The 27,123-nt window shown below is 52.1% G+C and overlaps 2 protein-coding genes across 2 annotated transcripts; both read left to right on the top strand.

Annotated features, from left to right (window-relative positions):
* Positions 1-9,091: 9,091 nt before the first annotated feature.
* THEM5 (thioesterase superfamily member 5) lies at positions 9,092-16,484 on the top strand. Its single transcript, XM_081306670.1, has 6 exons — positions 9,092-9,425; positions 10,666-10,867; positions 12,192-12,330; positions 15,157-15,267; positions 15,925-16,049; positions 16,342-16,484. Exons 1-6 carry the CDS (start codon positions 9,105-9,107, stop codon positions 16,383-16,385), a joined length of 942 nt encoding a protein of 313 aa, XP_081162796.1. The 5' UTR covers positions 9,092-9,104; the 3' UTR covers positions 16,386-16,484.
* A 5,352-nt stretch (positions 16,485-21,836) lies between these two features.
* C2CD4D (C2 calcium dependent domain containing 4D) lies at positions 21,837-23,697 on the top strand. Its single transcript, XM_081308776.1, has one exon. The coding sequence runs from the start codon at positions 22,652-22,654 to the stop codon at positions 23,675-23,677; it is 1,026 nt and encodes a 341-aa protein (XP_081164902.1). The 5' UTR covers positions 21,837-22,651; the 3' UTR covers positions 23,678-23,697.
* The last annotated feature ends 3,426 nt before the right edge of the window (positions 23,698-27,123 follow it).

The raw sequence follows: 27,123 nt of genomic DNA, 5'->3' as shown, positions 1-27,123 counted from the left end.
CCCCCTCCCTCCCCATTGTCCCCATTGTGACTGGCTTATTTGTTTTTCTAATCATCTCCGGGGCAGAAGCTTTTTTTTTCCTTTTAATATTTTTAGTTGTAGTTGGACACAATATCTTTATTTATTTATTTTTATGTGGTGCTGAGGATCAAACCCAGGGTCTCGCACATGCCAGGCAGGCACTCTACCACTGAGCCACAATCCTAGCCCTGGGGCAGAAACTTTGGAATTGCTGGAATATGGTCACGGACATGAGTTACCCTTGGTCTGCCCACGTTGCCTTCCTTAGCCTGCGGAGGACAGCACTTGCTCACTTGGCCAGCGGCCCTTTCAGCTCTCCCTTGGTTCTAGTGTGAGGCAGGATTCCCAGCCCTAAGCCTGGCACTAAGATGTGCACTGCAGCAGCCCTAGTGGATCATAGCCTCAGCCGGGTGCCCGCAGACACTGATCTATCGAAGGCACACACCCCAACAGGAGAGGCTCTGCCTGGGGATTTATGTGGGGATGATGCCTGGCAGAATTGCAGCTTGAGATGTGTTTTGGAACTGTGGTCCATGAGGCTTGATGTGTAGGTGGAAAGTCATTTAACCTTAATGAGCTTCCTCCTCTTCATGATGAGGGAATTGGACCAAAGCCTGCTGGAGACACCTCCAGATTCCGTCTGGGAGTTGTGTGGGTTTCATCTAAGAATAGGCCAGTCTGCCTGGCCCAGCCATGCCCCTTCAGGAAGGAGGAACCAGCAAAATCACGCATCCAGAGAAATTTCTCTTCTGTAAACTTAGACTCAAGATTGTCCCCTTTGCCATATTCCTCCCATTCCTGATCAAAATCTACTAATTTAAACTGAGAATAACTAAAAGCTACTTCATTGAGACCCTTCGCAGGATGACATAGTTTAAAAGACAAGTGCTGGGGGTGTAGCTCAGTGTTAGAGTGTTTGCCTAGCATGCACAAAATCCTGGGTTGGCTTCCCAGCACCATCAAACCAAAAATAAGTAAATAAATAAAAGGAGAGAGTGAGAGAAACAAAGTTTGAAACTGTGAAGAACATGTTGCAATGGTTGCTATGATGAGCGTGGTGTGATAATTGTCCCTAAACTCAGCCCAGGTTTCCCCCACATGTAAATTATGCACGATCCTCCTTGGAAGGTATGGCTGTGTGTACTGTGGTATTATGTGAGTCAGTGTGTAGGGTTTGTTTTGTTTTTGTATCAAGGATTTAACCCAGGGGCACCTAACCACTGAGAAACACTACCTGCTCTATTTACTTACTTACTTACTTACTTATTTATTTATGACAGGGCCTTGCTAAGTTGCTGAATCTGGCTTTCAATTTGCAATCCTCTTGCCTCAGCCTCCCGAGCTGCTGGGATTACAGGTGTGCACTACTGCACCCAGTTATGGATGTTAATATATGTGAATGTGTGTGCTTATGCTGGTATGTAAATGTAAAAAATGATTTGTTTCACATATGTTATGTGTATATGTATATGTGCTTGTATTTGTGGTTGAGACTGCATGCATGCACTTATGTGTGCATTGTAGATACATATGTGTACGCATGCACATCTGCATACCTATTTATGTGCCACATGCATGTGTGTACTTCTGAGTGTGTGTTCCATGTCTGTGTATGTGTGAGTCTGTCTCAGTGGTACATGATGAGGACATGTGCATGGCGGGCGTGGTGTGTGCATAAGTGTGTGCCTCTAGTAACTCTGGAGCCCCCATTGCTGAAGGTGGGCAGGGAATAGAGACCACAGCAAAGAGGCCAGCTCAGACTGGCAGGGTGCTGCAGAAGAAGCCAGGTGCCCTGGAACCAAGGAACTGCACCAGAGAAGAAGCCACAGCATCATTCTTTGCTGAAGGGGCACCAAGACCCAGTGGCACTGCTGTGTGTTCAGTACTCAGCCATGGAAAAACTGCTCTCCTCACCCCCGACACACTGTGGGAGTTGTCGTCGCAGCCTTCTGAGCCTCAAGGGCTGCCTCTCTGCTTCTTGGCGTTGCACTGATGGGAATTCAGTTTCAGCTGTGCAGGGGAAGGGCCTTAGGTCCCTGTGTCCCTATACAGTTCCCTGCCTGTTCTCTGCTGAGAGTCCCTTCCTCTGCCCTGTAACCACACCAGCTGCTGCCTCTTGGAGGCAGCACCTGCTTCTCAGTCACCCACTAGCACCCTAGGCACAAGCTTTCTCTACCACAACCCTGGGTTACTCTTTACCCAGCCCTGCCACCTATGGTGACCATGGGCAGAACATTCAGGTTCAGGAACCACTTCTGGCTCCTACCCTGTGCCCCACGTGTGGTCAAAACAATTTTTTCCCTGATCTTGACTGGTCTCCAGCCAACTGGACTGTCTGAGGTTGGGCTTCTGCCCTTCCCTAAGCTTCCCATTATCACTTCTCACCCACAACAAAAACCAAAAACCTCAGAAACAAGATGGAGCAGAACCCAGAGATAACTAAAGCCAACTGATTCATTCATTCATTTCAAAACATGAAAACTATTTTCCTTTCCAAAATGTCTACTGTGGGCATCCAGGTGTAAAACGAGTCTTGGGAAGGTCCCTCCTAAAGGGAACCAGGAAAAGATAATTAATCTGGGAGTGTCAGCTGAGATCTGGTACAGACAACAGCAGATTCTGTACCTTAGGAGAGTGTTGGAAGGGAAAGGGCCCAGGAATGAATTTAGTAGCAAGTGGCATGACCATCAGCCCACAGGACAAGACCCAATCAGAGACTTGCAATGTTTTTAATAATTAGTTGCAACATCTAAAGGTTACAAGGTTTCACATGAAAGTCTGGATTTATGCTGCCTTTTCTTGAAATGTCAGAAGAGCTGGCAACGGGGCCTGCATTCCATCATGGAGACTCCTGAAGGGTGTGGAGCCAGGGTGGCCTGTTCTCAGTGCCCACCTCCTTTATTAGGCAGAGCTACTCCTGCCCAACTGGCTCAGACCCTTACGTCAGAAACAGGCCAACCAACTAAGCTCCCCAAGAGCTGGGCACAGTGGTGCATGCCAGGAATCCCAGCTACTTGGGAGGCTGAGCAAGGAGGTCGGGGGTGCACGACCAAACTCCCCTGAGGGCAAGGCAGGCCTTGGAAGAAGTCTGGGTATCAGCCATGGACTAACAGGGTCATGCACCATCCAGGAGACCTCCAGAATGGCTCAGAGTGAGCCTCCGGAGTCACATGTTCATCAGGAGGGGATTTGAGTTCAGCAATGGCATCTGGGAAGTTCATTCTTCATCCAGAAAGGCCATTTAGAGTCAGCCTGGGAAAACCACTTCAAAGTCTGAAAACTTCAAGTCACAGCAGGGAGTCAGCCAGCCTACAGGAGGGGCCACTGCCATCTGCCAGATCTGAGAGGGGCTTCCAGGGCCACCCAAGATGAGGAGGACTTTCTCAGATATCTGGAAATGCTAATGATTTTCCTTAGTGATTAATACCTTTAGACAAAAAAAAAAAAAATGTCCCATGAATTTGTTTGAGGGGCAGCAAGGAGGACAGATTAGGGACTCTAGTTACTACTCCACAGTCAGCCTCGTGTGGGAATAGAACCCCAAAACATGCGGAACTGAGAGTGAGTTTAAATCTGGGATGAGGGACTGATGTGCTGAAACTCCTGAGGCCTCCATTAATCCTGTTGCTTCACTCCAAGCCAAAGAAGTCTCTCCTGCAGCAGCCGGCTGGAGCCAGACCCCTCGACTGACAAGAGCTGATTGTGCACATCACTTCCCAACCTCACAGCGGAGGTTCCTGACTGCATATTGGGAATTTGAAATCGGCCATGGTGGCAAATGCCACATCCAGGCCCACCGCCGCCACCACCAGCACCTTATCCCCCACCCTGAAGCAGATTGTCAAACGTGTCCCAGAACACCACTGCTGCATCTCCTATGAACCACCAGTCAGGCTAGGCCCAGGATGAGCTGGGTACAAGTCCTGTCTCATCAAGAGAAGCCCCCAAGTCAGGTACGCTGGTCACGCTTATAATCCCAGCAGCTCAGAAGGCTGAAGCAGGAGGATCATGAGTTCAAAGACAGCCTCAGTAATTTGGTGAGGCCCTGAGCAACTCAGCAAGACCTTGTCTAAATAAAATATAAAGGGCTGGGGTTCTGGTTCAGTAGTTAAAGACCTCTGGGTTCAATTCCTGGTGCCAAAAAAAGAGAAGAGAAAGAATCCCCCAAACTTAACACTTACCCAAGGGCTGCCCACTAGAAATGCACCAGGCAGAGCAACAAACTCAATCAGAATCCGACACTGACACATCACTATTTGTAATTGCTTCTCCAAGGAGCCCAGGCTTTTCTGTGAGCTGAGTTCTCTTTGCTTTCTCTGAGTTAGATTCTTACAGATGGAAAAGGCCTGGTCCAAAGCTTCTGCTGCTGTCAAAGCAGTCAGGAACCCCCATGGAAAGGAGGACCCTTTAGGATTAAGGAAATAAGGACCCTGCCAGCTCTCAGTCCTCTGGGGTAAAGAGCCACACCAGAAAATTAGGAGTTAAAAGTGCACCAGTCCTCAAGGCTATGGGTGTGAGATAAACAGCAGGAGACAGGAGGCTGGGAGGGTCAGCTCAGCTCCTGAGACTATGTGGCCAGCTCAGGCCAGACAGAGCGAGGTCTGCACTATGTGAAACTAAGACGTCAGAGACTTTCCCAGGTGGCAGAGTAAATTCCTAGTGGTGAAGGGGAATGACTGGGCAGAATGGTCACTGAAATCATCCACAGATGACATCAAGAGGCCAGGTTCCTGCCTACACATAGATGCCATCAAAGCTATTCCTCCAGGTACTTTTCTGGACTCAGCCTGGGATTTCTGTTCCCTGTTTGCTGCCTCTTCTCGCTCTAACAGAAGCCCTTAATAAAAACCTTGTCTGTGCTTAAATTCTTTCCAGGTCCATTGATAGTTTCTACAATCTGGATCTTGGAACCCAAGTTCTATAGCATAATAAGACTCATTAAAACATTAGCTGAGTGTCCCTCCACCTCTCTGGATAGCTGACCTCTCAGTCCACATCTAGAAAGGGCTTCGTTTTACAAAAAGAATCCATAAGACCTGTGGACTCATGAAGAATAAGAAAGGGAAAAAAAAGAGTTGGAAAGGGGGGAAGGAGCCGCTTCTTCATGACCCTAGTCCTTCTCATCCTGGATTACTTCAGACAGAGTAACCTCTCCATTCTCTTCCAGCCTCCTCATTCAGAGCCACTTCTCCCAGAGCACTTTATAATTCCCTCCAATCTGTCATGCCCTCACTCCCACTGAATCTGCCCTTCCACCTCACAGACATCAGTAGAGCCTGGCTTCTTTCCTCCCTCCGGATGCTCTCCCCCCTCAGCTGGGGAAGGAGGATTAGCTGCCTCAACTCTTGTCAGCCCTGCAGTTTCCCTGCACTCCCCTGGACCGACCGCGTCGCTGGCCCAAACAAGGTGACCGTCAACTCAAGGAAGATAAAAGTGAAACAAGAAAGGGAATGTAACAGTACTGTGTAGCATGACCGAGAACAAAATTTACATAATGACGCAAATACCTGAAAGTCAATTTAACCAAAAACTCTGAAACTGAAGTGGGAGGCTGTTACTCCCCTACTTCAGCCAAAGGAGATTCGGATTCCCCTGGAGTGTACACCCTGCAGGGAAAACCTGCCAGCCTGGTGACAGCCAGGTCCTGGGTGGCTCTTGAGCCGTGAGACGGTGACTTCCTTCCCCAGGTCCACTTGCTGGCTCTTTGTGGGAAGACAGCCCTTTCTCCTGAGGCCACCATCAGCTCCAGCATCTAAGGAGCCCCAGCTTCTTTCCCTTGCCTCCAAGTCCTCTTCAGCCCATCCACTTTAAAAAAAAAAAAAAAAAAAAAACTAGAGATTAAACTCAGGGGCACTTTACCACAGAGTGACTTTCTTTCTTTCTTTTTTTTTTTTTTTTGTGGTGCTGGGGATTGAACCCAGGGCCTTGTGCATACAGGGCAAGCACTCTACCAACCGAGCTGTGCCCCAGCTCCCACTCCATCCCCCCTTTCTAAGATGCTTCTTTTCTCTCCTGTGTCCCCCTCAAGCCCAAATCAAGGACCAAACAAAGAGGCAAGCCAAGGGACAAGGGATACCCAGTACCAGGGGAGGCTGGGGCAAGGCCAAGACCCAGGGACCATCTCCAGCCAACTGCTGCAGAAGACACACGGCTGCCAGATCTTTCCACTTGTCTGGAGAGAGCCTTGACCTTCTGCTTTGTATGAAACTGCCTGTTTTCAAGTGTAAGCAACTGATTAAAATATCTTTGCTTAGACCCAGAGCCTGAATCAGCCAAAAAAAAAAAAAAACTGGTTCCTCCAGTCCTTGAGGAACTCAAACCTTTGTAGCAGATAAAGGAAAATGTTCATATTCAGCCAAATACAGAAAAGAGGGCCACACTAAAATCCAGCACTTGCTCCATAATCCACCAGCCATTTACCGTGCATTTGCCAAAAGAAGGTACAAAAGAAGATACAATTGCAAATATGTATCTTTTGTGGCTCAGAAGCATCCCTCAAGGACTTGAGAGCCACTCTCAGGAATGTAGCCATCAAAAGAATAAGACCTCAGTCTCTAAGACTCTGAGAACACAGACTCCTAACCTTGATAATGACCAGCCAAGGAGCGCAGCTGGCCTAGCCTCCTTTACAGGACAACACTTCCTCCTGTCTTACTTCTCCCTGAGCCCAGCCCCCCTCGGTTGGCTGGAGGTCACAGAGCTGAGCTATGCTGTTAGTCTCCCACTAGCTTTACCGTAGACACTACCTCAGAAGGGTGAGATAGGATGATGATAATGGTTGCCCAGGCTCCCTTTCAGGGACTTGAAGCCATTTTTGTCAAAAGCACCGACTCTTCACTTGGGCCTGTCTGAGGAGTGATCTTTTGACCTCAGGAGGCAGACAACCCCATCTCCGACCATGCTGACACCCCCATTCTCTGAAGGTGCATTTCATGAAGAACGAGGAACAGGCCACCGATGACTCCAATCACTTCCCCATGCCTTAAGTCACCCTGCTTCTTTATCACATCAGTTCCCCCAAACGCCAGCCTCTGGGAGTTGGATTGAGACTTGGATCTCCCCCTCCCAGCTCAGCTCCCTTGCCAATAAAACTCTTTCTCTTTGCAAAACTGGGTTGTCTCAGTGATTGGCAAACTAGGTGTAGCAGGCATCATGGGCCTGGTTCACTAACAAGACAAATCCTTTAACTTTCCACATTGAGTCGGTTTGAGCTTTGAGAGGCTGCCAAAATATCATAATAATTCTATCATCATCATATCAGCAGCATCAGCAGCATTCTGTTAACTGGAAATCCTCAGCTCTTACTTTCTCATGAGAGATTTCAAGCAAGACATGAACTGTAACAAAAGGACAGCGAACTTTATTGAATAAGAGAGGAATATGGTCTCATAAAATAGGTCAACAGTTCATTTCTTTGTTTTCTTTTTTGGTACCGGGGATTGAACCCAGGGGTGCTGAACCACTGAGTCACATTTCTAGCCCTTTTGTTCATGTTTCATCTTAGGACACGGTGCCATAAGTCCTTAGGGCCTGGCTAAACTGCTGACTCCCTGGGATCACAGGTGTGCGCCACTGTGCGTGGCTCAACAATACCTTTCTTTATTTCCTAGTTTTCTGGGAGCTAAGGGAAACTTCTTTTGGAGGACTTTGTCCAAGCACCACCTCCTAGCTCTAGATGGACAGTTGGAGTGCGTCAGACTTCTAAATCCCACTCCTCACATTTTCACCTAAAAGTACACAAGAGAAACCCACGGTGGCTGGGGTAAATGTGCAATTACCATCAGATCAAAACGACATGCTGAGGGCCTAAAGGCAACTTTTGATCTTGGCCCATGCCAACTGTTTTTAAACTGGAAACTGTTTTTATAGATTTTATGGCTACTGGACTCTGGTCAGTCTCTGATCAGGGCATCGGTCTTCCTTTTTTTTTTTTTTTTTTTGGTTCCAGGGATGAACCCAGGGGCACTCAACCACTGAGTCATATCCCCAGCCCTTTGAGACAGGGCTTTGCTAAATTGCTCAGGCCAGTCCTCCTGCCCATTCCTATTCCCTGTGATCCTCCTGCCTCAGCCTCCCAAGCCGCTGGGATTACAGGAGTGGGCCACTGGCCAGGATGTCTTCTTACCTGGGGACGATATTCCTCAGCCCCGAGAATACCGTGCTGTGTGGCACGTGTTTTCCCCGCCTTGTCCCTTGTGTCTCACATCTACCCAACAGTTCCACCTCTGCACAGTTCTGGTCTTTAGAACCCACTTTACTTCAGTAAATTAAAAACTGGGGCTTTTAATTGAAAATTGACCAAAAACTGTTTCTTCTATTGCCACAGGAAAATGCTCACGACTTTGCAGACATAGGCTGAGCTCTTCTCTCCACTCACACAAAGCTTCCAGATTTTTCTCTAAAAAGCCACCACTGGGCTGGGGTTGTGGCTCAGAGGTAGAGCGCTCGCCTGGCACGCATGAGGCACTGGGTTTGATCCTCAGCCCCACATAATAAAATGAAGATATGGGGTCCACCTGAAAAACTAAAAATTAAAAAATAAGCCACCGCTCCCTGCCCCCCCCCACGCCCAACACTGTGTTCTCCCCCTCCCTGGGGTTCCCAAAGTACGGGCATTCTCTTGATAAACTGCTTCCTTCCAAATTATTTTCTGTCCCCTCAAGTCCCTCCCTCATATATACATACTCCCAACTCCTGACCTCTGCCAGGGACTAGCAAGTGGACACTTCCCTGTCACGCCTTGTCTGGACTATAAGAAGGGAATGCCTGCAGGCTATGATTTGGTTTTGAGTCCCCCCATCATTCCAGGTCATTCAGTCTTTTGTGGGACACATGCTACAAACACTCCGTAAAGGGACAGGCCTCCCTCATCTGCCTGGAGATTTTCTTAGATTTTTTTCCTCTACAAACGCAGGGCAGCTCTCCAAGGCTCCCTGTACTCCAGACTGCTTGCTTATGTACATCTTACTCCTTTAACAGTTGTTCCTTTTGATCTCGGGCCAGTCCTCCTGCCCATTCATGCTCGTCCCCTCCCCAAGCGTTGGGCGGGACTCGGAGACCAGCTGGAGGCCCCAAGCCTCTGCATGTTGCTGCAGCAGCCCGGCCCAGCCTGGCCACTCTTTTTTTTTCCTGCAGTAGATGCTCCCGCTGAAAGAAGCGCAAGACAGAAAGGAGAAGCCGTGGGAGGTGGCCCAAGTGTGCAGCCCAGACGCAACAGGGTAGGGCCCACTTCCCTTGCTGCCCACTCAAAGTCAGCCGCACGCCTGGTCAGGCTCTCAGCCATGATAAGGAGAAGCTTCCAGGTGGCAGCTAGACTGGGACACTGCAGAGCCCTTCTCAGGACCCCCTGTATCCTGCCTGGACTCGACCCTGCCGCAGCATTTGGATCCTCCACTGACTCCCTGGTGAGTCCCAGCTCAGTTACATGGGTGTCCTTTCTCCCCAGAGCCCTGGGCTGAAGGAACACACCGAGTCTCCTTTTTCTGGCTTGCAGTCAGGGTGATGGGCAGTGTTGGGGGGAACTTTTTGTTCTGGCAACAGGAAGATGTTTGGGGATGCCATGTAGCCCATATCCCAAACTGAACCCACCAGGACACTTGCACCTGGTCTGAATCTTGTGTGGTCACCAGCTGATCGTTGTTCTTCCGTGGGGCTCAGAATAGTTGCAGCTAAGTTGGGGTATCCCCAGACAGGGGGCCCTGACGGAGGTCTTGGCAAGAAACTGCCCATATTTGTAATTGGCACATGAGCAAGCGACATTATAGAGGACACCCCCTGTCCCACAGATCGACATACTGTCCCTGTCCCAGCCACGGTACCACACGTCTTTGGGTTCCAGTACATGTTTCAAAGGAGCCGTTCTGCCTAGGCACACCCAGGACTGTGGGCAGAGCTGGAGCAGCCCCGGAGGGAAAGGGGTATAAAAGTGTCCCCCCGCCAACAGTGGTCTCACTCCCCAGGGAAGACAGTGTATGTCAGCTCTTGCTCTCATAAGCAATCCGAATCATATTTTCTCGGCTTCCCCATTAATACAGTTGGGCAAATACTAGCAGTTCTCAGCTGCAAAGAACTACTCATAGCTTCTAGAAAAAGTGTAATGTATTGACACTGAGCCCAGGGCTGTAATTTTTATTTTTATTTTATCTATTCATTTGTTTTCTATTTACTTATTTATGTATTTTGGTGCCAGGAATTGAACCCAGGGATGCTTTACAACTGAGCCACATCCTCAGCCCTTTTATTTTGAGACAGAGACTCATTAAGTTGCTTTGAGCTTCACTAAGTTGCTGAGGCTGGCCTTGAACCTGAGATCCTTCTGCCTCAACCTCCCAAATCACTGGGATTGGGGATGGGGGTGTAGCTCAGTGGCAGAGCACTTGCCTGGCATGTGCAAGGTCCTGGGTTCAAAAACAGAAACAAACAAAAATGACCAAGTTGCTGGGATTGTGGGTGTCTGCCACTTTGCCCATTCCTTTCCCTCCCTTGTTTTCCTCCTTGCCCAGTGACTCATTGAAGTGCCCAACCCTCTGCCAGGAAGGTGGGCCCTTGTCCACACTCCAGCTTGAAAAGCCCCCAGACCAGGATGAGACTTCCTGGAGGCCACCCTCCAGGACATCATCTCCTTCTCTGATTGGTCCTGCCCAGGTCTCAAGGTTTTGTCCAGTGAAGACAGACTTGAAGGACTATGCCCTCCCCAATGCCAGCTGGGGTCCAGACATGCTGAGCCTGTACCAGGAATTTCTGGAGAAGACCAAGTCGGATGGCTGGGTCAAACTGCCCTCCTTCCAGTCCAACAGAGACCACATTCAAGGGCTCAAGCTCCCGTCCGGGTTGGTAGCTGCCTCAGGTAAGGCCAGGCCCGGGAGGGTCCGTGAGCGCACCCCCACCCCAACCCACGTCGACTGGCCCTGCCTGGGACCCTCGGTGAGGGCCACCCAGCTCCCTTGCCCTGTGTACAAAGACTCCCTTCCACCTGCTGTCTAACCACACCCTCTGCTGCAGCCTAGCAGGCAGATGAGAAGGGACTCTTTCAGGTCTCCGGCTCCCTCCCTCCACTGGAGAACTGCCAGCTCAGCGCTGGCCCTTCCCCACTTCTCCCTGGTGTTCTTCCCTCAGTCAAGCCTTATCCCAAGCCCTCCTCCCCAAACCCAGAAAGTCCAGTGGACCCCACCTCCGCATCTGCCGGCCTCAGTGCACCATCCCCACCAGCGAGCCAGCTCTGATCCATGGAGTGCCACCTTCACCCTTCCTTACGTGTGTCTGTCTGTCTGTCTGTTTTTCTTATGCGTCTCATTTGTATGCACAGTCCCTGCCCAGTGAGCGACACAGCTGGCAGATGGCTCTTGGGCTTATGGCACAAAGCAGGGGCTGTGGGCCGGGCTGTAGCTCCAGGTCCGGCTCTTGCCTAGCATGCTGGGTTCAACCCCCACACCACAAAAACCAATAAAAAAGCAGGGGCACTAAAATAATTTCTTTTCAAGAACTTGATATCTCCAAGAAAGGATGTAGTTGTTGTCTTGGGAGGAGGATGTGAACTTTGGTGGACTTTTTTGTATTATTTTACTGTTTAGTATAGCTATGCTTTTTTAAAAATTTTTTTAGTATGGCTATTTTTAATGAATTATAGGTGAATTATATGAGTAATTACATCGTAAACTTCCAACGCTTAGTTTTTTCAAGTCTTTTTTTAACCTGAAAAGCCCCAGGTCCTGTCTTTCCACTCAGCCAGGAGACTTCTTGAGTGCTTTTCCTCCCAGACACAGGCTTTCTGAAGACAGGGATTATCTCTGCTCCAGACTGAAGACTCCCTGAGGGCAGAGCCTGGGTCTCCTCTGCTTCTCTGTCCTTCTTTATTAATTTTCAGCTCTGGGGATTGAATCCAGGAGCTCTTTTCCTCCGAGCTACATCTCCAGCCCTTTTCACTTTATAGTTTGAGACAGAGTCTCGCTGAGTTGCCCAGGTCAGCCTTGGACTTGCCCTTGTGCTTCAGCCCCTAGAGCAGACAGGATGACAGATGTGCAGCACCGCACCCAGCAAGGTTCTCTGTCCTTGACCCTGTACCAGAGGCATGGCTCAACCCAGGGTCCTACATCCTGACAGGCAGGCCCCACGCCCCCAGACCCTCACATGCCCTTCATTTTCCAGCTGTGACGTTGCCCATCTCTCCCCAGACAAAAATGACTGGCGCATCTTCACCAGGTGCATCCAAGTCGAAGGACAAGGCTACGAGTATGTCATCTTCTTCCACCCATTCAAGAAGAAGTCGGTCTGTCTTTTCCAACCAGGCCCCTACCTGGAGGGGCCTCCCGGGTAAGGCCACAGGAAGGGCCAGGTTGGGAGCTGCCTCCTGGGCTCATCAGGTAGATCTAGTAGGCCCTGGGATCTACACCTCTCTGTAGGGAGCTGGGGTGGCATCCTCCAAGGCCAGGAAGGACATGCTTGGCTATCTGGACCAGTCCCCATCCTGAAGGTAAGGGAGAGCCCCCTTATCAAGTTCTCAGAATTTTCCGGCAAGAAAAGACCTGAGAGGCCACTTGGAAAGGACATGATGTACTTGGAGGAGGGCAAGATCTGGAATCAGTAGCCTGACTTCTGGTCCTGATCTACTGCAGCAAGCAAGCAGTCTGACCTCTGGGGTCTTAGTCTTACCCAAAACCCAAGACAATAACATCTACCTGCCGTGTGACTAAGAGACATGATGCCCGGGCCTCTGTGTGTGCTCATAAAGCACAATGTAGCTATCAGACATCGCTTATTGAACCCCATGTCTGGTACATGGGGAAACTGAGGCACACAGAGGTAAAGGAACTTGCCCGTGGTGGTACAGCAAAGTTAGATCCAGGACTCTAATCCAAGAGTTGGGACTCCAGCTCTCTCCGCTGTACCTTGCTGCCTCCAAACTTGTAATAGGCCCAGGGAGAAATTCACCTGGACAAATTCAGGCTGGCCCTGGGCCTCACGTTTGTGGTTGTCTGCCTTCTGCATCCCTAATCCTGCTCCAGGCAACCAACAAAGGCAGTTGGTGGTGCTGGAATTCCTGCAGAGAGACAGGAGTGGGTAGGGTCTGCTTTAAGGTTCTGAGGCCTCAGGTGGGATCAGCGGTAGGGCAGGATTCACAGCGCTAAATAGGTATCAGCACCTCTTCAGGCCATGGATACAGACACAGCCCTTGGTCCCCGTGGCCAAACCAAAGGTATCAATACCTCCATGGGGACACTGTTCTCCAAACTAGTGCATGCAGAATCTGGGGAATAGTTTAGAATCCTACCTGGGACATGGATCCCCTCCCTTCTGAAGAAGAAAATCCTCAGGAGGCAGGAGAGAGGTTGATACATGGCTGACTTTTATTTAGGGGCTTGTGGAGGTGACAAAGGGACAGAGGAGGCCAGCCAACACCTGAGGCCAGTCAGTGGATTGAGGGGAGTGCAGGGAGGAGATTGGTGTCCACCAGGTCCCTGGCCAACAGAAGTGGGCGGCAGTTATCATTGGCCAAGAGCTGCTCCACAGAACCAGTACTAGCCAATGAGTCCTTTCTCTGGTCAGTATGGACCAGAGGAGAAGAGCGGATCTGGAGTTCTTTGACACCAAGTCTTTTTACCCCTGTTAAGCAATTTGTAAGGTGGAGAGGGGGTCCCTAGAAGTGTGCATGAGGTTTTGCAGACATTTACTCATTTAATCCAATGAAATAAAAATTATTTTCATTCAGAATTCATAGTGGGTACACTAAGGCGCAGAGAGATTTAGTGACTTGCTCAAAATCAAACAGGTAACAAAGCCAGGTGAGAGGTGCACGCCTGTAGTATCAGTGGGTACTGAGGTAGGAGGATTATAAGTTCAAGGCCAGCCTCAGCAACTTAGCAAGGCCCTAAGAAACTTAACTGGACCCAGTCTAAAAATAAAAAATGAAATAAAATAAAGGGCTGGGAATGTGGCTCAGTGGAATTAAAAAAAAAAAAAAACACTTCTGGGTTCCAATCCCTGGTACAAAAAAAAAACCGTGTTGGAGCAAGAAGCCCACCAGGTGGTATGATGCCCTGGCAGAGGGAGGGGGATCAAGGGCCTTGGAAGCCAAGGTGGTAGGAGCAGAAGAGTGACCATGGTCACACAATGTGGACAGCTGGTCTGGGTCCATGGAGAACTGCAACTGAGCTTTCAAAAATCAGGAACTCAAATCTGTCTTGTGTTTTTGCATTCTAACGTTAGATGCCTCTCATTTTACCCAGTTTGACCAAAAATGCAGTAACTTAGGGATGGAGATCAGCTTGCATAAAGGAGAATGAGAACTTTACACACTTGAAATCAGTGAATGTTTACGACACCCTCTGAAGCGGCTCTCCCTTTTCCATGGGCAGCACTGCTCAGAAGTTCATCTTGCTGGCACTTTATAAGTCATAAGTCACATTGAAAACGTGGGCCCAAGCCAGGCACAGCGGCACATGCCTGTAATCTCAGCAACTTGAGAGGCTGAGGCAGGGGCCAGCCTCAGGAAGTTGGGGCGACCTTGTCTCAAAATAAAAAATAAGATGGGCTTGGGATGTAGGACCCCTCGGTTTGTATGAAGACAGAGAGAGACAGAGACACGGGAGGAGGAATAGAAAAGGAAGAGGGGGAGGAGGAGGAGGAGGAGGAAGGGAAGGAAGGAAGAGAGAGTGCGCGCCCAGCCTGACTATGATGACGGTAAGGCTAGACATGGCCTGAGACCATGCTTCAAAGACTAAGTCAAAAAGCAAAAAGTTTAGGGGTTTTCCCATTCCTCGTTCCTCGTATGTGTGTACCCTTCCAAGTTATGGCAATTGCTGCCAGCAGTTAGGTAATGAATCAGAAAAAAATGTTTTCCATTAACTATATGAGAAACAAAACAGTTTTTTCCTGGTAAATTAAAATAATTGTGTGAGTGGTTACCAGCATATGCTGAAGCAAAGCAAGAGAAAAACAGTTGATTTTTGCTGATTTGATCACATGGGGTGCAGCTCTGTGTCTTCTCCTGGGTGTCTGCCTGAGGCTAAAGATCCATGCTTGGGGGCCCTGGGAAAGGGAGACACATCAGGGGGTGTTCATGTAGGGTGGAGGGGAGGCCCCGTGGGGCAGTCTGCCCAGCAGCTCAGCCCTAGCCTTGCTCCCCATACCCCCCCACAGGTTTGCTCACGGAGGGTCCCTGGCAGCCATGATGGATGAGACCTTTTCTAAAACTGCCTACCTGGCTGGAGAGGGGCTGTTCACACTAAATCTCAACATCAGGTTCAAAAAGTAAGTATGAGGGGCTGGGGCTGGGGCTCAGCAGTAGAGCGCTGCCTCACACATGAAAGGCCCTGTGTTCAATTCTCAGCACCACATAAAAATGAATAAACAAAGATTTTTAAAAAAAAAACATAGTAATGGTGTTTGGATGCTAATATTAAACAACAAAAAAGTTAAAAAAAAATAAGTATGAATCCCTGGGGCATTAGCTGAAGGCATGGCCCATTTTGTCTCTGGGGTAGCTATCCTTGGCTACTAGGGTGTGGGAGCCCTGCCAGCCACCGTCCTTCCCCAACCCACTCACCAGCATTCCTCTACCTCCTGGCCACACTGCATTCTTGAGCCCAGAGCTACTTATGAGCCCTTGAGGAAGGATGGGGTGAAGAGAAGGGGATAAAAAGGGTGATGAGCCGGGCGCAGTGGCACACGACTGTAATCCCAGTGGCTCAGGAGGCTGAGACAGGAGGATCACAAGTTCAAAGCCAGCCTCAGCAATGGCAAGGTACTAAGCAATTCAGTGAGAACTGTCTCTAAATAAAATACAAAATCGGGCTGGGGATGGGACTCAGTGGTCGAGTGCCCTGAGTTCAATCTCCAGTACCAAAAAAAAAAAAAAAAAAGAGGGGATGATGAGATGGGTGTGAGCTACATTGCCTCTTCTCCCAGCCTGATCCCTGTGGGCTCTCTGGCTGTACTGAATGTCCAAGTGGAGAAGATTGAAGACCAGAAGCTTTATATGACCTGCATCACCCAGAGCAGAGACCAAGAGACGGTCTACGCCAAGTCTTCAGGTAAAGAAGACCTTAGCCTCAGCCTGTCTCCAGCCTTCCCCCGCCACACACACACACAGCCTGGAGCAAATGGGAGGCAGGAAGAATGCTAAAGGCCCTGCCCAAGCTGGGATCTGACTTTCTGGGGGAAGGAACTGCTAGGGGTGTGGATGAAGGGAGGGTGTTCAGATGTTCCCCAACCTGAACTGCAGGACTGGTCCCGCTCATTTGTAACCTGTACAAAATGCTGAGAGCAGCTCAGTGAAGCCCCCCGCTGCCCCGCCCTCCGCTGCAGCTCCCCTTTCTCTTGCAGGTGTTTTCCTTCAGTGGCAACTGGAAGAAGAATCATCCCCTTAGTGGTCACTGTGCCAACCCTGAGGACCCTGCCTGCTGGGGGCCCTCATCAGAGCAGAAACGGTCCCCAGGAGTTGAGGAGAGGGTACTTTCTCTGAGTAAATAAACTCTTACTGCCCCATGCTCCGCCTAAGACCCTTCTTACAGAAATAAACGTCCTTCCAGGGCTCCTCGTACCCACCCTCCCACTTGGCACCAAGAGGAGACCTCACAGAGCACCCACCAGGTGCCAGGCACTGGGAAAGGCACCCGGTACAAGACGTACCCTGAAAGCCAGGATCCTGGCCCCCACATGCACAGTGGAGGGGCACCCAGCGCCCCACCAAGCTCCTCCCTTCCCTGTTCTGGCTACGCCAGGAAAGCAGTGCAAACCCAAAGGGAGGTGGCTCCATCTTACTCTCTGAGCATGTTTAGTCAGTTTCTTCACCATGTGACCAAAAGACCCAACTCAAGGTCTCAGAGGTCTCAGTCCAGTCAGCCAACTCCATTGCCCCAGGCCTGAGGTCCGGCAGAACACCTGGTGGAAAGCCTAAAAGACAAAAGCCCCTCAGGATATCATGCCAGGGGTGGGGCTCTGCTCACCAGGGACAAAAGATATACCCCAAAGGCCTGCCCACAGTGACCTGTCTCCTCAGCCACACCCTACCTGCCTCCTACAGTTACCATCTGGTTAACCCACTCAAGGGGATTGATGCACTCAGTAGGTTAAGGCTCTCATGACCCCAACATTTCACCTCTAAATTTTACTGCATTATCTCACATGAGCTTTTGAGGGGACACCTCATATCCAAACCAAAACAGAATCCAGGCAGAAAAGGCTTTGTAAAGGAAGCTGGGCCTGTACCAGGCGGAGAGAAGGGGAAGAACTTCCAGGCAGAGAGAACATTAAAGGCACAGTGGCATTAAAGGACACAGGCACTTTGGACAGTTGCCAGGCGTTTAGTAAGGCAAGAGTCCAAGGAAAGAGAAAGGTCAGGGCAGGAGCGGGCCGTGGGAGGCTTCAAGGTCCCTGCTATGGAGCCTGAACTTCATCTTGTGGCCCAAGGAAGCCTCAAAGGGTTTGGGCTGGGAAGCAACATGAAGTTCTGCTTTGATAAAGAGGACTCTGGTGGCAGGAAGGGATTAGCAAGACTGAAGGCCAGAGCACTGGTTAGGAGGCCCTGCAGGGCTCTGCTGGGGACAGTAAGGGCTGCCTGGGTTAGAACCACAGAGATGAGAACAGTGACACGTGTAAGAAGTGCAGGGCTTTCCCACTGACTCCATGTGGCAGGTCAGTGAAGAGAGCTGTCTAGGATGACTTCAAGTCTCGGACTCCGGGCAGGGGCTCCAGGTGGCATCCTAGAACACAGAAAGAGCAGGCTTGAAGGAGAGGCGAAGAGTGAGCTTGGTTTGATGGGCATCGAGTTTAAAGTACCCGTGGACCCTCCGCCAGGTCAGAAGTGCCAGCAGGATTCTGGATATTGTGACCTGGGAGCTCCAGAGATGAGCCATGGATTCAATCTATGAGTCAACATAAAAACTGTTGTTGGAACCCTGAGGATGGCTTATGCAGAGTGACATTGGAGGGCAGTGAGGGGAGGACAGAGATGGAAGACAGGGAGCAAAGACAGAGCCTCAGGCCAGGCTAAGGTTTAAAGTTGGGACACAAGATCGAGGGTCTCAAAATAATTGCCCAGGCTGGCCTCAAACTTGCAATCCTCCTGCCTCGGCCTCCCAAATAGCTGGAATTACAGTTGAGCACCACTGCACCTGGATTGTGCTGCTCAGCCACCTAAGTGTTCTTCTATAATGGTACCAGCAAGAGCAAGGAAGTAAGGACCCTTGGGTCACCTGTAAAGTTGCTATGGTCTGAATGTGTTCTGTCCCCTCTGAAGCTCATGTCGACAGTTGATTGTCATTGCAGTGGGGTTTGGAAGTGGGGTCTTTAAGAGATGATTAGGTCATTAAGAGGATGACTGCATTCCTTTCCGGAGTGGGTTTGTTCTCATGAGAGTGAATTATTGTAAAGGGAGGTCATTCCTGTGTTCTCTCTCCTCTCAATGTGCCCACTTGTCCTTTTCTGCGGTGCCATGACTCGGCCCTAGGCCGTCACAGTTGCCAGCACCATCTCTTAGATTTTCCGGCCTCCCAGAACCATCTCAGGTATTTGTTACACCAACACAAAATGGACTAAGACGTTCTCAGGGGTGGGAGCGATGGCACTTGCAGAAGTGAGGGGGCGATACTCTGAGGGAACAGCCCTGCCCTGAGCTGAAGGGTTCGTAGGGTACAAGGAAGAACATTGCTCTCAAGATAGACAATGTGGGTCTAGTCTCAGCTCTGCTGCTCTTTGGCCCGTCATTTCTTATTGGGTCCGATTCCTGATCTACAGAAATGAAGATGGGTGACATCAGATTCATTCAGGGCCTCTTCTGTGCCTTCCAGATTTATACATCCCACTGCCTACTCCATGTTTCCCTCAGATGCCTAACAAACAGCTCAAATCCAACGGATGGCCCGATATTCCCTCCTCTCGGTAAAATGCCAACTCCATTCTTCCAGCTGGTCAGGCCACAGATCTTGGCTCATTGTTTCCCTTTGGATGGGGATGGAACCAGCAGGAAATCCTTTCTGGTCTTCTTCAGAAGATGTCCAGAAACTGACCACTCTACCCCGCCCCCATCTGCACCCCAACCATCTCAGGCCAAGGTCACTTCAGCCGTCCCTTACCTGGTCTCCCTTGCCCTTACCCTTTCATCCTAATCCCAGCACAGGTGCCAGGCAGATCTTTTTAACATGGAAGGCTACCCACATCCCTCCTTAACTCACCACAAATAAAAGCAAGGTTTTTACACTGGCTACAAGCCTAACCTTATGACCCTGTTTGGGCTCTGACTTAATTTCCCCCTCGTCTGTTCTGCTCTGGCTGCACTGACCCCTTGGTCTCCTTGACCACTCCAGGTAAGCCCCATGGCGCCAGCCCTTGCGTTTGGGATCCCTCCTGCCTGGAATGCTTTTCCCTTTCTCCTTCACCCATATCATGACTGAGCTGCTGCCTTCCCAAGGCGGCCACCCCTCACCATTCTATTTTAAGGGCACCCTCTCCTGGCACCCTCTGCCATTCTAATTTTCTCAACACTTTTTTCCCATCTACTAAACTCTATTCTTTGCTACCTTATTTCTCATTGCTGCATTTCCCGCCAGATGTTTAAACTACATTTGGCCAGGGGATTTATTTGTTGTTCATTGCTGTATACCCAACAGTGCCTGGTGCTAAGAGCCACAGCCAAGTAATATGATGCATGGCATTTTTGGTTGAAAGGTGACGCCAGCAAGCCATTGAGATGATATGATTATGTTAAGATCTGCATTCATATGGATATTAGACCCCTGCTGTCCACCTTGGCCTGCTACGGGACTCCTGGAGAGTTCCCATTGGTTGGGGAAGTGCGGTAGGAGGGAATTCCGGAGGAGGAACTTCCTCTTGGATCCGGGAGAATGGCGGCGTAGGTCCATCGAAAATCTTCCCCGGGCGCTGACGGAGCATTGGCGGCAGTTTCAAAAAATAAAGTTTGTTCCTGCTTGAGTGGCTCGTGATTTTGTGCCCAGCCAGACTGCGGCAGCCTGGCACATAGGAGATACTCAATAATTACAGCTGAGAATGGATGAAACCACAAAATCAAATATTCCTGAATCCTGCCCAATTTCTGGACTTATTCTGGAAGTCAAAATGGATTTATTATGAAGTCAGATCAAGCTGGGTTTCTCTTTTCTCACCCTCTTAGCAGAAGCAAGTGTAACGAATGTCCACGAGTTATCCTGTTTAACCCTCACACCAGCTCTGTTAGGAAGAGCCTCTCTGTTTACCAGATGGGAAAACTGGCTTCCAAAGAGATTAAGAAGTCAAAAAGCTAGAAAGCCCCGATCTCCAGCCCATCGGACTTTCCCCCAAAGCAGGAGTTCTTGGTGGCAGCATGTAGAGCCAGATGACCTCCCTAGAAACACCAGGACTGAACTGAGTTAGGAATCACAGGAATGAAAGGTCTGGGGTCACTAAGGATCTCCAAAAAGCAAACAAGTCAACCAACATAAAAACACTTGCTCTGTCAAAACCTTCAAGTATCAGATTACAAAATAATGGGCGTTGGCTGGTTTGTCTTGTTTCCTGCGTTTCACAATCTGTCTTGTGATGGTGGTCAGTGTTTACTGTCTATTTCCCCCCAGCAGCTACCCACTCTGGGTACCCGCAGTACCTAGCACAGTGTCTGGCATGTTCTAGGAACTCAATGAATGGATGTACAAACGAATTCAAGTATGGTTCTGCTCATTCGTCAAATCCTGATCAAGCATCTGGCTTGTGCTAAGCATTGTCTGGGATGTTTATAATCTAATAATGGAGGCAGACATCTTTTTAAAAATCACATAAGTAGAAAAAAAAAAAAACATGATCAATGGCATAAAGGAAGGTGTGGGGTGCTGTGTAAGTGTACATAGGTGCCCCTAATTTAGATGGGAGGGAGTCAGTAATACTGTCTCCAGATCTGATAGATGAAGGGAAGGAGGAGGGGAAATAGCTTATGCTAAGGTCCTAAGCAGGGAAGGAACTGGCCTCCTTGACAGACTGATGTTAGGGGTGCCTGGAGCACAACTGTGAGTCCCATCCTATCAGACGTAGCCTGTGCTTCCTAGAATCTGTCAAAGGTGGAGGGCAAAGGCCAGCCTGATTCTGACCCTGGGGGATCCAGCTTTGTCCTCAGTGTCTCTGGCTCTAGAATCCTAACCTGGCCACTTTTCCTTGGGATGTGGGAGCGGTGTCTGGGAGCTACTGAGAATCTGCATTGGATGTCAAGGCAGGATTCCAGCAAGGAGGGCTTTCAAGAAGATGGGCTTTGTGTGGCCATGGCTGTGGGTTTCACCAGGGCTATGGCTGGAGTGGGGCCGATGCACAGAAAAGAATGGCAGCCACTGGCCACTGCTGGCAATCGCACTCTTCTCTGTAACTCTCCCCACCCCCCAAGCAGCCCAGGTCCAGGACTAGCAGGTTGCTGCTAGAAACCTGGCTCTGGTTGGAGGAAGAAGGCCCGGTTGATGGCCGCGGAGACAGAGGTGTGTTTATTCAGGAAAAGAAGTCAGACGTGGACAGCAGTGGCCCCTGCCAGCTCCTCCCAGAAGGACTGGGTTGGGGGAGCAGGTTTCAGAGGAAGCTGCTCCCCAGCGGCTCTGCAGCCTCCAGGCCAGAAGCCAGAGCCAGGACGCAGCGGCCGCCCACAGGTAAGGCCTGCGCTCTGGGCGCACCACCGAGCGGGTCCTAGGCTTGGATTCCCCGGCAGGCAGTCGGAGAGTCGCGCTCCGGTGACACGGTGCAGGGTACGGTGAGCGGGCAGCTGAAGGTCCTTCCCGAGCCCGCTCAATGGTCTCTTTGTGCTTGGCGGTTACCTAGGGAGAGAGAGTGGAGAGTGGGAGGGGCGACCCAACGGCCCGGCCCGCCCTGCGGACACGGGATGCGGTGGGACTTGGATCCTGGAGAGCAGGTCGTCAGAGATAAAGGGGTGGGGGTGAGGTTCTGCGCCCCGCAAGCGGTGCTTCTCCGTGGACCGGCCCTGGAGTCCTCAGGGCAGCAGACAGGTGTGTACCCCGGCTGCCAGGAGCACAAGTGATTCCCCTGGTGGCCAGCGGCCACCGGAGCTACTTGAGGGAGGAGCCAAAGGAGGCAGGTGGGGCTGAGGGCAGAAGGACGCACGGTCCGGAGCCGCTCGCCCCGCGACCTCAGGGCAGGGAGGCCCCAGGGGAGCCAGATCAGAACTAGGCGAAGAGCCCAGATCTTAAGAAAGGCGGGGGAGAAGGGCAGTGGGCCCACCCAGAGCCGCGGCTTTCTTTTATCCGGACGCGCGTGTATGAGCGGATTCGGGATCTGGACTGGTGGTGACCACAGATCTGCCCCCAATAGTACCTCTGGGTCCTAGTGGGTGTGTGGGGCCTCTGAGAGGGGGTGGCCATCTTTAGCAATGGCGAGTCTGCACCTACAAACCGACTGGCCCTGGCTCCAGTCCTCCCCAGCTTCCCAGACTTCGCTAGCTCTTCTCCCCTCCGCGCTCAAATAGGGACCGTGCACCCCAGGAGTCTGGGGACCAGGGCGCCGCAGCAGACGGCCAGGTGGTTCACTCTCAGCATCACCACCCCTGGTCCTCTGCTCTCTCGGTCCAGCTTCGCCTTCTGGCCCTCCCAACTGCGACGCTGGATTCGCGCCCCTCGGTCCTGCGGAACCCGAGCCTCCTGCCCCCGACCGGCTCATGTGGCTCTTGGAGAAGGCCGGCTGCCGGCTGGGGGCCGCCGAGCCCGCGGCCAGGAGGGCGCCCTCCAGCCTGCTCCCCGCGCGCCGGGCCCCGGGCCCAGCCGCGTGCGCCTTCCCCAACGTCCTCACCCCCGACCGCATCCCGCAGTTCTTCATCCCGCCGCGGCTCCGGGACCCGGACGGCGCGCGGCCCCGGGCCGGGCCCCGCGTGGGGGCCCGCAGCCTGCCCGCGGCCTGCTCGCTGCCGCACCTGGCCGGCCGCCAGGGCTGGGCCTTCCTGCCCGAGAGCCCGCACACGCGCCGGCGCGAGTCCCTCTTCCTCTCGCCGCCCGGCCTGGCCGCGGGGCTGTCCCCGGCGCAGTCCCGCCTGTACGTCTCGGCCCCGGACCTGCGCCTCTGCCGGGCCCCCGACAGCGACACGGCCCCGTCGCCCGACTCGTCGCCCTTCGGCTCCCCGCGGCCGGGGCCCGGCCGGCGCCGGCCGCACTCGCTGCCCCGGGAGGAGGCCGCCCCGTCGGACCGCAGCCCGCCCGCGCCGCCGCTCTTCCACCTGGACGTCCTCTGCTGCCAGCTGCGGCCCACCAAGGACAGCGTGCTGCGCCTCGGGCCGCGCGGCGGGCAGCTCCGGCTCTCGGCCGAGTACCAGGCCGGGCCCGGGCGGCTGCGGCTGCGCCTCGTGAGCGCGGAGGCCCTCCCCCGGCCTCGGGCCGGCCCGGGCAGCGGCGGCGGCGGCTGCTGCGTGGTGCTCCGGCTGCAGCCCCGCGTGCGGCCGCGCGCCCAGCGGAGCCGCGTGGTCAAATGCAGCGCCAACCCCATCTTCAACGAGGACTTCTTCTTCGACGGGCTCGGCCCGCCAGACCTGGCCGCCCGCAGCCTGAGGGCCAAAGTGCTGGACCGAGGCGCGGGGCTGCGCCGGGACGTGCTGCTGGGCGAGTGCGAGACGCCCCTCATCGCCCTGCTGCCGCCCTTGGGTGGGGGGCTCGGCCCTGGGTCTTCTCTGGTGCCCGCCCACCTCAGCCTGTAGACTCTCGGGTTTCCCGCGGGGTCCGCCGTCTCCTTTCTTTCCAGACACTTCGCACGTATTTATTTTTACTAATAAAATGCCCGATTGTCTCTATTACTCCCCTTATGGGCATCCTGCGCTCTGGGGTTGCCATCTACCCTCTTCCTTGACCAGACCACACCCAGGACCAGAAGCTCATCCAGTTTGGGTGAGTGGGAGCAGAGGGCCCAACCGTGGTTCTCCAACTCAGAGGACTTCAGAGTAACCCGACGTCAGGAATGCTGCTCAAGACGCAGAGACCCCGGGCAGCATTCTCCAGCAGAGCTGCTTCCGGAAGCCTGGTCTGGGCAGGCCCTAGAGTCCCTGTCCCGTGAGACACCCACACCTTCTAGGAACCCTTTAATCACAGTCACTCTGCAAGAGCTCTGTGACAGAAGCCAACACAGACCACCTTCCCCTCAAGCTTCCTTGGGGCTGCACAGGGGAAACCAGCTCTTCCCTCCCTACCCCTCCTTTTGGTACCGGGTACTGAACCCAAGGGTGCTTGACCACTGAGCCACATCCTCAGCCTTTATATTTTATTTTGAGGCAGGGTCTGAGTTGGTTAGGGCCTCGCTAAGTTGCTGAGGCTGGCTTTGAACCTGCAATCCTTCCTGCCTCAGCCTCCTGAGCTGCTGGGATGACAGGTGTGAGCCACCACACCTGGTCCTACCTATTCCTTAAACTCACATCTTTCCTAAAGACAAATGAAATTTGGGAGTGTGTCAGGGGATGTCAGACTAACACACAGCACCCCTTACTAACACACAGTACCTGCCTCCCTCCTGCCTAGCCCTTCTATACCTGTGCTGCTCTGGTTGGGGGTCGGGGGTGGGCCAGGCTAGAGTCAAGAAACAGGGCAGCACTTGGATACCCCATGACTGAGAAAGAACCTCCCTGGGTGGAGATCTGGGGAGGAAGGGTGTGGCCAGAGTGTGGGCCCTGTTCTCAGGGATGCCAGAACAGGCTACCCCAGCCAGGAGGAGGAGGGATGGAAAATGAATTAATAAATGTAGGTCAGATTGTGTTTACCTCCTACCTGAATGTCCCTGACGTCAACAGTGACCTTCTTCTCTCCACCTCCACCTTCCCAGGAACTGGTTCCTCTTGGCTCAGGTCAAGCTTGGAGGAGGGAGAAGGAAAGAACGGAGGCCCTAGGTCATTCCAGCTTCTGGCTCCCTCCCACTTGGGCCCTTTCCCACTTCCCAAGGTGCCAGCTGTGCCCTGCATCAGGGTTAAGCCTGCTGGGTCCAGACAGCACCTCGGCACCTCGGCACATGCAGTTCTAACATCAGCAAACATACCTCTCCATTCCAAAGGCTGGCGGTCCCTTCACCTTCCCTGATTAGGTTCCCACCACATCGCCCTGGGCCCAGGAAACCTTGCTCCAGGTATGTCCACCAGGGGGTAGCATTGACCAAGCAATCAGGAGGCCACAGCTACAGCCGTCTCACACCAACTTGTCCCAGTCGTGTGTCCCTCCCAGCAACTCCATGAGGATGCACGCACTACTGTCATCCAATGTGACCTTGGGCCTGACTGAGCTAGTCAACAGGAAATCTAGCCCTTGGACCTAGAGAGTCTGCTCCAGAGTCTGGGCTGCCAATTACCTCACCTCAATATCCACAACTGTGGGTTTCCACCTCCCCACCAGGTCGCTCCGACAGGATCATCCTTCCCCAGGATGGTAGCTCTCCAATCCTTGCACATCCTGGCAGCTTGCACATGCTTGGCATGTGACCTCCGAGAAGCCCACCTGCTGGTCTAGCTCTATCCCTACTGCTGTATTGTGTCGATTCTTCAAACCCTTCCATTACAACCCTTCCTGAGTATCTGGAAAGAACCGGAAGTGATAATGCACACTTATGATCCCAATGACATGGAAGGCTGAGGCAGGAGGATCCCAAGTTTAAGGCCAGTCCTGGCAACTTAGTGAGACCCTTCCCAAAATAAAATGAAAAGGTCTGGGAATTGTAGCTCAGTGAAAGAGTGCTCCTGGCTTAATCCTCAGTACTGGGGGGAAAGAGAGAGGATGAGATGAAGGAAAGCAAGCAGAAAGAGGTCCCATAAAACCTTCATTCAGGCATTTCTTCAATACTTAGGGAGGGTCTATGGGGATCCAGGCATTGGATCTAGTAGTGATCCAAACAGACGAGAGATCAGACAATCAGACATGTATGTTACTTGGTGGTATAGAGAAAAACAAAGCAGGAAGGGGAATAGAAAAGAGAGAGTCAGGTAAAGAGAGGGAAAGAAGATCGTAGAGACAAGGAGCGAGAAAACGCAAGACACTTCTTTTCTTTTAACCTCAACACTTGGTGCCAGGTTCTGAACTTTACCTGGCACTAGTGCATGTTCTTGTACCAGTCACCACAACCCCTCAGGAAGGTAGGTGTTATTATCTCCACTTTACAAAGCAGGAAATAGATGAGAGAGTTTAATAAACTCGCCTGGGGTCAGCCTGGGCTGCAGGGAAGTTTTCTGACTGTGACTCTAACCAACCCCCCACCCCCAACGCCCCCTGGAGGCTAGGGGAGGCTCTGAGATGGAGGGTCTTCTCAGAAATTTGCTCAGTGGCCACAGCGCTCCTAAGACGGGGGCCACAAAGTCCCCGGAGGAGGAGCGTCCAGGTAGCAAGACTTCAGGATGAAGAAACATGCTCTGGGGGCAAATACACTCTAAGAGCCCGGGTCAGGACGGTCAGGACGGTTGTCATTGCCCCTTTTACTGGGGACATGGTTTGCCTCAGGGCTCACAGCAAATACAGGGCAGACCACATTCTTCCTAGCCTTTCTGCTCCAAAAATCAGAGCTCCCGCTTGAGAGTACAGGCAGGGTCACCAGGAACAGTTCAAGGCCAGAAGCTAGGGTGAAACTCCCACTGTTCCCTCCACCCACAGTGGCCTTTGTGACAGGATGGGGGAGGGCTGGAGGCCAGAGGTCTGGAGACCTAGATGTTTATAGAGCCTGCCAGAGTCCTTTTTTTTTTAATGATTGACACACAGCCCCCCTTCCTAACTCACTTGGGTGGTGGAGGTTCTTCCCAGGCATGGAGCTCCTAGCACCCAGGAGATGTGGTCCCTAATCACTGAAGAGGGCCCTTCCCGGAGTGTGTGTGGCATTGCGGCCCGGGGCTGAGCCCCACGTATTTTCCACCTTTACCCCCCAGGCCCTCCCTGGAAGGGCAGGCTGGGGCTGAGCTTTAAGTGGTTTCTGTGGTTAAGGGGGTGGAGAGGAAGGGAAAGAGAAGCTGGTGACTGCTCCCCAGTTCCAAGCCACCACCGCCACCTCCACCCCTGCAGGCTGTTTGCCCCCCCCCGCCCCCCCCCCGCCCTGAGATTCCCGGGTTTGATAAGGGGTCTGGGCACGTGGGGGGTGAAGTGATTCTCTGATCCCTATCAGTCTTTTCCTAGGGTAGGAATGTAAGCA

The sequence above is a fragment of the Spermophilus citellus genome, assembly GCF_964194105.1.
Source record: "Spermophilus citellus genome assembly, chromosome: 9".
In the NCBI taxonomy this organism is placed as follows: domain Eukaryota; kingdom Metazoa; phylum Chordata; class Mammalia; order Rodentia; family Sciuridae; genus Spermophilus; species Spermophilus citellus.
Note: the sequence above shows the minus strand (reverse complement) of the source record. Positions and strands in the feature narration are given on the sequence as shown.